The sequence below is a fragment of the Manis pentadactyla genome, chromosome 11, assembly GCF_030020395.1.
Source record: "Manis pentadactyla isolate mManPen7 chromosome 11, mManPen7.hap1, whole genome shotgun sequence".
Taxonomy (NCBI): Eukaryota; Metazoa; Chordata; class Mammalia; order Pholidota; family Manidae; genus Manis; species Manis pentadactyla.
In genome coordinates, this window is record NC_080029.1 from 28,887,904 (window position 1) to 28,900,047 (window position 12,144).

Here is a 12,144-nt window from a genome sequence, read left to right on the forward strand (position 1 = left end):
CCCAGACCCCATGCACAGGCCCTGCCCTGCTGTCCGTGAACAAATTCATAAACATGAATGAATAACACGACAAAATGGTGTCAGCACAGTGGGAATAGGCAACTTTGCACAGGAAGCTTGGGAAGATGTTGTCTGCTGTAGTCTGCCTGCAGCTAGGACAACACTGAACAAGATCAATTTAGAAAGCATGAATCTGCTAGTGAACTCTGTTCTCCTCTATCAATGAAAGGAACTGAAAAACAAATAAAGCTCCTGGAGAAAATCCAGGACTTGTCAACACACCTTAAAAGTTATGAAGTCAAAAAAAGTTACAAAGACAGTGGGCTGATCAAGATGACACTGAGTAATCCTTCAAAACTAGATGAACTAATGAGTGAAGAGGCATATGAGAAATACATAAAATCTTCTGAGGAGTGAAGGAACCCCCTAAATGAACTAGCATAAAATAATCTAGCAGAATTGCCTTAAATTAGTGGTGGACAGAAAATTATAGGTAGTACCTTTTAGAAGTACCAACGGAAGAAACTACTCGAAACAATGCTGAAGAAAATGCCACTTAACTTTCTATGATCGCAGATTAACGTAATATGCATCTTTTCCACAATACCCTACGATTTTTAGGCTGGGGGAGATAGTTATAGTACTTAGAGTTGCTAAATTTAGCTGTGTAAAAAACTAGATGTAAAAATGATGTAATTCATGGATAATATTGTTATCTTAAGCCTTATATAACTTGCTTATATCCCACCACTAGATTTGGGTCAAAATACTTAATGATCTTTCCACTGGGAATACCTGGCAGTGGAGAAAAGATTTACTACATTTCCAGATGAAGGACAATACTATCTTAATTTTGCAATACACTGTGTTTGCTGGTGCTATTTTTAGACAGTGAAGCAACAGCTTTCCATGAAAATAATAGTCAAAATTTCAACATCTTCATTAAAAAAAAGTCAGGGCTACAGTGGTTACTAATGGTGATGGGATTATGAATGGTACCTAATTTCTTTATAGGTTGCTTTATTTTTTTAGTTTTTTACAAAGAACATACAATGTTTTTGTAAAGAGCAATGGATGGAACCAAGAACACTATTTCTATTTTGGATAACAAAAGCCTCAAGACAGCAAAAAGTCTGTCTTTTTTTGTAGACAGGAAGGCAGTAAGAAATCTATTTAGGATCTGCTCAGCTTTAGGTGTTCAAATGAACTAGGAAATATATACTCAGGTTTTAGGTAATTTTTGCTTTGTTGAGAGGGAGTAGTAATGCATACACTACAACACAATATGTAAGAATTTCCTTTACTTTTTGATTCACTTAATATAGCCATTGACCTGAAGAAAGTAATATGACTTATTTGCATTCATTTTTAGAACCTTGGTACTTGCAAAACAGACAGCAACTGTAAGAATTGTGCAGGTTGAAATATATTTTGTACTTACTTATAAAACTGCCTTAATGAATTAGCTCTGTTTGGAATAGTCTGTACCAGCGTTTTCTCTGCCAAATTAACCTTGTCCAGCCTCCCTTACTACCTTCATCCCCACCTGGAACAAGCAAACTAACAGTCATCCACCCACTAGGGGTAGATAAAAGACTTAAAATAACTACAAACTATAAAAACATCCTCCTGCATTTTAGTCACAAACACATACGATGATGATGATGATGATGACCCCACAGTAGATTCCTTTATAGGAAGTTTTTACACTGAAGGAACACAGTTGGCCCAGAGAAGATAACAGTAAAGAAAACATACCCCATTAGAAGCTTTCTTCTTTGCTTTCCATTCATCCAGTTGTGCTTTTGTCTTTGCATCAACTTTAACAAGTAGCTTCTTCTCTCCAATCTGCAGATCATGTAATAACCTGAGTGCACGGAGGGTAGACTCAGGCTCCTTATACTCACAGAATCCAAAGGCTAGCAATTGATATAAAAAATTAGTGAAACAGCAATACAATTGTGAAAGATTAGATATATTTATGGAAAATTAAATTATAAGAGACCAGGTATTGTAACACAAGGATGATTTATGTCATCATTCTTATATTTCCTACAATTACCTTTGATAAGGATTTCACTTTTAGAACCCTCAACCAATAAAAAGGAGAAAACAAAACAAAGGAAGAAAAATTCTAATCAGACACATCACTAGTTGTTAAAAGCGCTGATAAAATATTTAATTAGCAAAATCAGCAAATTTTATGATTCTTTAATTACTTCATGAATTCATTTCATCAAGATTTTCTAACAGCTGCAAATAAGTGAGAAAAGGTTGCCTGAACGTAAATAAAGCCCTTTTCAATTCTGAGATGTTAAACTTCAAAAGTACTCATCTTTTATCCTAGTTACCAGTCTAATATTTGCTTCATTTCTATAGCTAGTCTTACTATTATTACCATGTCTTTAAATCACAGATACTAAAACAAAATTAAATTTAAAAATAATCTAAAAATTGAGAAAACTAAACAAATGAAGAATTATTATTCTGAGTGATTTTAAAGCAGTAAATTTGACCATACATTTTTAGCATGATATACTCTAAAAGACAAAAAGACCTGTCAATAAAAAATTTCAATAATCATATTGTTGTTGATAGTGTTGATATTAGAGTCTGAAACTGTTGTATATGAAATGAAGCAAGCCAATGACTATTTAATAGTCTATAATCCCAAGTGTCCTTGAAACTCAGCATTCTATTTGAGAAAGGAAATATGTATGACAGAAAAGGTTAAGCGAAACATTTCAGTCTTGAATTTGAATTAATGTCTGAAGGGAAAATATAAAAGCAAAGACCAAACCAGTGTTACAAGCATACCTAATTCTCAGACTGTGAGTTTGAAAGCAATTTCCCACTAAGCGGAATGAGAGCCCGTTAGAGAAATGGCTGATCCCAAGTCTGGGGCATGAAAACTACTAGGTGAGCTTGGAATACCTCGATATACCAGGTAACAAGGAAGCTATCAAAGGTAGTTAGGCTTATCCCAAAACCACTGGAGTTCCAACTTGCACAGGCAACTCAGGACAACTTAAATTTCACTAATGATAACAATCCATACTAAATATAATAACAAACTGAATATGCTTCAATCCATTAAATTCAAAATGGTTCTTTTAACAAAAGTCACTGCTAGAGGATGCTGAGGACACAAGCTCACTCTTTTAAAAAATGAAAGGAAGAACCCAAGCATTTATCCTGGTCTTCTTAAATAAACTGTACCTCTAACTAATTTAACAGTAGGTGGAAGGGCAAGATTATCCTTATAGACAATCCTTATAGATGTATTCTACAAATAAATGAAGATTTGTTTCTTCTAGGAAGGAATGACAGAATTCTTCAAAATAGATGATTACATTTTACAACCCCCCCCAATGAATGAATCAATGTAGGCAGTGACAATCAACAGCTGCTACCAATAAAAAAATAATAAGAACCATTTCCCAATTGAGTACCACCATCTCTAGGGGACTCTTACAAATAAAAGCATCAACAAAAACCACACACACAAACTCAAATCTGATTGAGTCTCAAGATAAAACTGTCAACCAGTTTACGTAAAATAAAGAGAGAGATACATAGAACATTATTCTATTGGAGGTGCAGTTAGCAGATCTAGATTAAAGAAATGTTACTGAGCAAATAACCCAGTTCCTTCAAATTATTGCAAGAGAAAAGAGAAAGAACTTAAAATATTAAAAGAAACTTAAAAATATGTCAACCCTGGTTAGCCAGATGGGTAAGATTCCTCAAGGGAGGAACAACCTAAGACAGGCACAGTCGCAGGGGGGTCATCAGGTGAGAAATTGGGGATCAAAAGAGGTGACGCTTAGAACCTCACCCTCCCTGTTCTGAGAGAAATCTTCTGCATACGTGGATGTTTTATTGCCCTGGTCTAGCTTGGATTAACACATAGTCTACAGGCACACACCTGATCATCTACATTTGCTCTCTCACAACACTAAACTATGTTTTCTACCTTTAGAAACATAGTTTCTACCAACCACTTCAGCATTTTATTAAAAATAATAATAAAGAGAGAAATGTGGTATCCACATATAAATCAAGTATAAAAATCAAATGAATATTCGTATTTGAATTGTTTACAGTTCATAATGCATGAGCAAAACCGAAAGTTTCTGTGACGACTGCCCTTGTACTGTTCACCATGTAACTTATTCACTATGTAAGAATTTGTTCTCCATGTAAGAACTTGTTCGTTATGCTTCAGAAGATTGGAGACTGACAAAAATTAGGCTTGGAGTGGATTAATGATTGTGCATTGAGCATTGACTCCCCTATACAGAATTTGATTGTTGTTAACAACCATTTGATCAATAAATATGAGAGATGCCCTCACACACACAAAAAAAAGTACACACTTCCAACTGTAAGATAAATAAGTAACCGGGATGTAATGTATAGCATAAGGAATATAGTCAAAATATTGTAACAACTTGGTATGGTGATAGCTGGTACGTAGAATTATCATGTATATAAATGTTGAATCACTGTGTTGTACACCTGAAACTAATGTAATACTGTGTGTCAACTACCCTTCAATAAAAAATAATTATCTAAAAAACAAAAAATTTATTGAGGCTGGTTTTGTGGCCTCGGATGTAATCTATCCTAGAGAATGTTCCATGCACACCTGAGAAGGTGGGTTCACTCTGCTGTTGTTGGGAGAGTGTCTATGATGCCTGTTAGAGTTGGTTTATAGTACTGTTCCAGTTTTTCTTTTTATCTTTGTTGATTTCCTACTTACCTTTTACTGAAAATGGGATAGTGAAGTCTCTAATTATTACTGTTCTTAATTGTTTCAGTTTATGCTGCATGCATTTTGGGGATGTTACTTGTTGTTTATAATTGTTTTATCTTCCTGATATTGGCCTTTTTATCAACAAAAAACGTCCCTCTTTATCTGAAATAACTTAAAAAAAAAGTCTATGTTGTCTTATATTACCATAGCCACTCCAGATCTCTTATAATTATGGTTTGCATGGTATAAATTTTTCTATGCTTTTAAATTTGAACTTTTTTGTACCTTTGGATCTAATGTGTATCTCCTGTAGATAGTATGTATTTGGATCTGTGATTCATCCAGTCTGACAATCTCTGTCTTTCTGACAATCTCTTTAATGTTATTATTGATATGGTTGGATTTACATGTGTCATTTTACTTTAAAAAAAAAAAATTATGTCAACCAACTGCAATGTGAAGACTATGTGGATCCTAAATCAAACTATTTTTTAAAAATGACATTTGAGACCACTGGACATTGGAACATTGACTAGGTATTGACTGGAGGTTAGGTATCTGAACATTGACTTAATGGTATTAAGAAAAATATTTAGTTCCTATAATACATAGTATTTTGGGTATGTTTTTAAAAAATCCATTATTTTTAAAGACACCAAATTATTTATGGACAAAATGGTGGTGCTTGGCATTGTTTAAAAGTAATATAAAGAGGAATGGTTAGGAAAAGGTTAAGGACAACTCGTCAGCAGTTGATAAAATGTTAAAGCTAGGTCATGAGTACAGGAGAGTTCATCATACTGTCTAATTTGATATAGGTATCAATTTTTCCTTTTTAATATTAACAAAAAGTTTAAAGAATGTACATCAAACAGGTGTTTCTAGGCAGTCAACACAGAGATGACCAGCAGTGACTCTGTAACATCTTAATATGCTGATGGACAGTGACTGCAATGGAGTGTGTGGGGGGACTTGATAATACAGGTGAATGTAATGACCACAATGTTGCTAGTGTGAAACCTTCCTAAGACTGTATATCAATTATAACTTAAAAAAAAAACCAAGAGAGGGGCGGAAGATGGCGGCGTAAGTAGAGCAGCGGAAATCTCCTCCCAAAACAACATATATCTATGAAAATATAACAAAGACAACCCTTCCTAGAATAAAGACCAGAGGACACAGGACAATATCCAGACCACATCCCCACCTGAGAGAACCCAGCGCCTCGCGAAGGGGGTAAGATACAAGCCCCGGCCCCGCGGGAGCCGAGCGCCCCTCCCCCCAGCTCCCGGCGGGAGAAGAGCAGGCAGAGCGGGAGGGAGACGGAGCCCAGGACTGCCGAACACCCAGCCCCAGCCATCCGGGCCAGAGTGCAGGGCCCTGGATACTAGGAAAACAGGGCAGCAAGAACAGTGAGCAGGCACTGGAGGCTGGGCAACAGAGGACATAGAAAAGCGCGCGACCATTTTTTTTTTGCTTTTTTGCTGTTTTGTTTTGGCGAGCGCTTTCTGGAAGTCTTAAAGGGATAGGGACCCCAATACTAGGGAAACAGGGCAGAAAGACCGGAGAGCAGAGGCCTGAGGCTGGCACCGGAGAATAAAGAAAAACGAACGAGCACCTTTTTTTTTTTTTAATTAAAAACTTTTTTTTTTTTTTTAATTAAAAAAATTTTTTTTCTTTTTTTTTTTTGTGGTTGTTGTTTTGTTTTGGCGGGTGCTTTTTGGAAGTCTTAAAGGGGCAGGGCGGGTCACTTAATCCATAGGTAGGGAATGCGGGATCTCTGGGCACCCTAACCCCTGGGCTGCAGGGAGCAGGGAGCCCCCTTACGGAGATAAATAGCCTCCCAGCCGCTCCTGCTCCAACGCGACTCCACCATTTTGGAGTAGCTGCCCGAGCCAGGCCACGCCCACAGCAACAGCGGAGATTAACTCCATAGCAGCCGGGCAGGAAGCAGAAACCCTGTCTGCGCACAGCTGCGCAGCACAAGCCACTAGAGGTCGCTGTTCTCCCAGGAGTAGGGCCACAAACCAACAAGAAAGGAAGTCCTTCCAGCCGTCACTCGTCCCAGCTCTGCAGACTATTCCTATCACCATGAAAAGGCAAAACTACAGGCAGACAAAGATCACAGAGACAACACCAGAGAAGGAGACAGACCTAACCAGTCTTCCTGAAAAAGAATTCAAAATAAGAATCATAAACATGCTGACAGAGATGCAGAGAAATACGCAAGAGAAATGGGATGAAGTCCGGAAGGAGATCACAGATGCCAGAAAGGAGATCGCAGAAATGAAACAAACTCTGGAAGGGTTTATAAGCAGAATGGATAGAATGCAAGAGGCCATTGATGGAATTGAAATCAGAGAACAGGAACGCATAGAAGCTGACATAGAGAGAGACAAAAGGATCTCCAGGAATGAAACAATATTAAGAGAACTGTGTGACCAATCCAAAAGGAACAATATCCGTATTATAGGGGTCCCAGAAGAAGAAGAGAGAGGAAAAGAGATGGAAAGTATCTTAGAAGAAATAATTGCTGAAAACTTCCCCACACTGGGGGAGGAAGTAATCGAACAGACCACGGAAATACACAGAACCCCCAACAGAAAGGATCCAAGAAGGACAACACCAAGACACATAATAATTAAAATGGCAAAGATCAAGGACAAGGAAAGAGTGTTCGAGGCAGCTAGAGAGAAAAAGGTCACCTATAAAGGGAAACCCATCAGGCTAACGTCAGATTTCTCAACAGAAACCCTACAGGCCAGAAGAGAATGGCATGATATATTTAATACAATGAAACAGAAGGGCCTTGAACCAAGGATACTGTATCCAGCACGACTATCATTCAAATATGACGGTAGGATTAAACAATTCCCAGACAAACAAAAGCTGAGGGAATTTGCTTTCCACAAACCACCTCTACAGAACATCTTACAGGGACTGCTCTAGATGGGAGCACTCCTAGAAACAGCACAGCACAAAACACCCAACATATGAAGAATCGAGGAGGAGGAACAAGAAGGGAGAGAAGAAAAGAATCTCCAGACAGTGTATATAACAGCTCAATAAGCGAGCTAAGTTAGGCAGTAAGATACTAAAGAGGCTAACCTTGAACCTTTGGTAACCACGAATTTAAAGCCTGCAATGGCAATAACTATATATCTTTCAATAGACACCCTAAATGTTAATGGGTTGAATGCACCAATCAAAAGACACAGAGTAACAGAATGGATAAAAAAGCAAGACCCATCTATATGCTGCTTACAAGAAACTCACCTCAAACCCAAAGACATTGACAGACTAAAAGTCAAGGGAAGGAAAAACATATTTCAGGCAAACAACAGCGATAAGAAAGCAGGGGTTGCAGTACTAATATCAGACAAAATAGACTTCAAAACAAAGAAAGTAACAAGAGATAAAGAAGGACACTACATAATGATAAAGGGCTCAGTCCAACAAGAGGATATAACCATTCTAAATATACATGCACCCAACACAGGAGCACCAGCATATGTGAAACAAATACTAACAGAACTAAAGGGGGATATAGACTGCAATGCATTCATTCTAGGAGACTTCAACACACCACTCACCCCAAAGGATAGATCCACCGGGCAGAAAATAAGTAAGGACACGGAAGCACTGAACAACACAGTAGAGCAGATGGACCTAATAGACATCTATAGAACTCTACATCCAAAAGCAGCGGGATATACATTCTTCTCAAGTGCACATGGAACATTCTCCAGAATAGACCACATACTAGGCCACAAAAAGAGCCTCAGAAAATTCCAAAAGATTGAAATTCTACCAACCAACTTTTCAGACCACAAAGGCATAAAACTAGAAATAAACTGTACAAAGAAAGCAAAGAGGCTCACAAACACATGGAGGCTTAACAACACGCTCCTAAATAATCAATGGATCAATGACCAAATCAAAATGGAGATCCAGCAATATATGGAAACAAATGACAACAACAACACTAAGCCCCAACTTCTGTGGGACACAGCAAAAGCAGTCTTAAGAGGAAAGTATATAGCAATCCAAGCATATTTAAAAAAGGAAGAGCAATCCCAAATGAATGGTCTAATGTCACAATTATCGAAATTGGAAAAAGAAGAACAGATGAGGCCTAAGGTCAGCAGAAGGAGGGACATAATAAAGATCAGAGAAGAAATAAATAAAATTGAGAAGAATAAAACAACAGCAAAAATCAATGAAACCAAGAGCTGGTTCTTCGAGAAAATAAACAAAATAGATAAGCCTCTAGCCAGACTGATTAAGAAGAAAAGAGAGTCAACACAAATCAACAGTATCAGAAACGAGAAAGGAAAAATCACGACGGACCCCACGGAAATGCAAAGAATTATTGGAGAATACTATGAAAACCTATATGCTAACAAGCTGGGAAACCTAGGAGAAATGGACAACTTCCTAGAAAAATATAACCTTCCAAGATTGACCCAGGAAGAAACAGAAAATCTAAACAGACCAATTACCAGCAACAAAATTGAAGCGGTAATCAAAAAACTACCAAAGAACAAAACCCCCGGGCCAGATGGATTTACCTCGGAATTTTATCAGACATACAGGGAAGACATAATACCTATTCTCCTTAGAGTTTCCAAAAAATAGAGGAGGAGGGGATACTCCCAAACTCATTCTATGAAGCTAACATCACCCTAATACCAAAACCAGGCAAAGACACCACCAAAAAAGAAAACTACAGACCAATATCCCTGATGAACGTAGATGCAAAAATACTCAACAAAATATTAGCAAACCGAATTCAAAAATACATCAAAAGGATCATACACCATGACCAAGTGGGATTCATCCCAGGGATGCAAGGATGGTACAACATTCGAAAGTCCATCAACATCATCCACCACATCAACAAAAAGAAAGACAAAAACCACATGATCATCTCCATAGATGCTGAAAAAGCATTTGACAAAGTTCAACATCCATTCATGTTAAAAACTCTCAGCAAAATGGGAATAGAGGGCAAGTACCTCAACATAATAAAGGCCATCTATGATAAACCCACAGCCAACATTATATTGAACAGCGAGAAGCTGAAAGCATTTCCTCTGAGATCGGGAACTAGACAGGGATGCCCACTCTCTCCACTGTTATTTAACATTGTACTGGAGGTCCTAGCCACGGCAATCAGACAAAATAAAGAAATACAAGGAATCCAGATTGGTAAAGAAGAAGTTAAACTGTCACTATTTGCAGATGACATGATACTGTACATAAAAAACCCTAAAGACTCCACCCCAAAACTACTAGAACTGATATCGGAATACAGCAAAGTTGCAGGATACAAAATCAACACACAGAAATCTGTGGCTTTCCTATATACTAACAATGAACCAAAAGAAAGAGAAATCAGGAAAACAACTCCATTCACAATTGCATCAAAAAAAATAAAATACCTAGGAATAAACCTAACCAAAGAAGTGAAAGACTTATACTCTGAAAACTACAAGTCACTCTTAAGAGAAATTAAAGGGGACACTAACAGATGGAAACTCATCCCATGCTTGTGGCTAGGAAGAATTAATATCATCAAAATGGCCATCCTGCCCAAAGCAATATACAAATTTGATGCAATCCCTATGAAACTACCAGCAACATTCTTCAATGAACTGGAACAAATAATTCAAAAATTCATATGGAAACACCAAAGACCCCGAATAGCCAAAGCAATCCTGAGAAAGAAGAATAAAGTAGGGGGGATCTCACTCCCCAACTTCAAGCTCTACTATAAAGCCATAGTAATCAAGACAATTTGGTACTGGCACAAGAGCAGAGCCACAGACCAATGGAACAGACTAGAGAATCCAGACATTAACCCAGACATATATGGTCAATTAATATTTGATAAAGGAGCCATGGACATACAATGGCGAAATGACAGTCTCTTCAACAGGTGGTGCTGGCAAAACTGGACAGCTACATGTAGGAGAATGAAACTGGACCATTGTCTAACCCCATATACAAAAGTAAACTCAAAATGGATCAAAGACCTGAATGTAAGCCATGAAACCATTAAACTCTTGGAAGAAAACATAGGCAAAAACCTCTTAGACATAAACATGAGTGACCTCTTCTTGAACATATCTCCCCGGGCAAGGAAAACAACAGCAAAAATGAGTAAGTGGGACTATATTAAGCTGAAAAGCTTCTGTACAGCAAAAGGCACCATCAATAGAACAAGAAGGATCCCTACAGTATGGGAGAATATATTTGAAAATGACACATCCGATAAAGGCTTGACGTCCAGAATATATAAGGAGCTCACACGCCTCAACAAACAAAAAACAAATAACCCAATTAAAAAATGGGCAGAGGAACTGAACAGACAGTTCTCCAAAAAAGAAATACAGATGGCCAACAGACACATGAAAAGGTGCTCCACATCGCTAATTATCAGAGAAATGCAAATTAAAATTACAATGAGGTATCACCTCACACCAGTAAGGATGGCTGCCATCCAAAAGACAAACAACAACAAATGTTGGCGAGGCTGTGGAGAAAGGGGAACCCTCCTACACTGCTGCTGGGAATGTAAGTTAGTTCAACCATTGTGGAAAGCAGTATGGAGGTACATCAAAATGCTCAAAACAGACTTACCATTTGACCCAGGAATTCCACTCCTAGGAATTTACCCTAAGAACGCAGCAATCAAGTTTGAGAAAGACCAATGCACCCCTATGTTTATTGCAGCACTATTTACAATAGCCAAGAATTGGAAGCAACCTAAATGTCCATCAATAGATGAATGGATAAAGAAGATGTGGTACATATACACAATGGAATACTATTCAGCCATAAGAAGAGGGCAAATCCAATCATTTGCAGCAACATGGATGGAGCTGGAGGGTATTATGCTCAGTGAAACAAGCCAAGCGGAGAAAGAGAAATACCAAATGATTTCACTTATCTGTGGAATATAAGAACAAAGGAAAAACTGAAGGAACAAAACAGCAGCAGAATCACAGAACTCAAGAATGGACTAACAGGTACCAAAGGGAAAGGGACTGGGGAGGATGGGTGGGTAGGGAGGGATAAGGGGGGGAGAAGTAGGGGGGTATTAAGATTAACATGCATGGGGGGGTAGGAGAAAAGGGAGGGCTGTAAAACACAGAGAAGGCAAGTAGTGATTCTACAACATTTTGCTATGCTGATGGACAGTGACTGTAAAGGGGTTTATAGGGGAGACCTGGTATAGGGGAGAGAATGATTGTGCATTGAGCATTGACTCCCCTATACAGAATTTTATTGTCGTTAACAACCATTTGATCAATAAATATGAGAGATGCCCTCACAAAAAAAAAAAAAAAAAAAAAAAGGACAGACTTCCAATGGTAAAA

At 37.9% G+C, this 12,144-nt stretch overlaps 1 protein-coding gene across 2 annotated transcripts in view; it reads right to left on the bottom strand.

The window, feature by feature from the left end:
- The window catches only part of RBM25 (RNA binding motif protein 25), an 87,449-nt gene that overhangs the window by 56,661 nt on the left and 18,644 nt on the right, over positions 1 to 12,144 (bottom strand). For both annotated transcript variants that reach the window (XM_036913283.2, XM_036913284.2), the window contains one exon: positions 1,759 to 1,919. In XM_036913283.2, the coding sequence (XP_036769178.1) occupies positions 1,759 to 1,919 (161 nt within the window). The remainder of the gene's footprint in view (positions 1 to 1,758; positions 1,920 to 12,144) is intronic.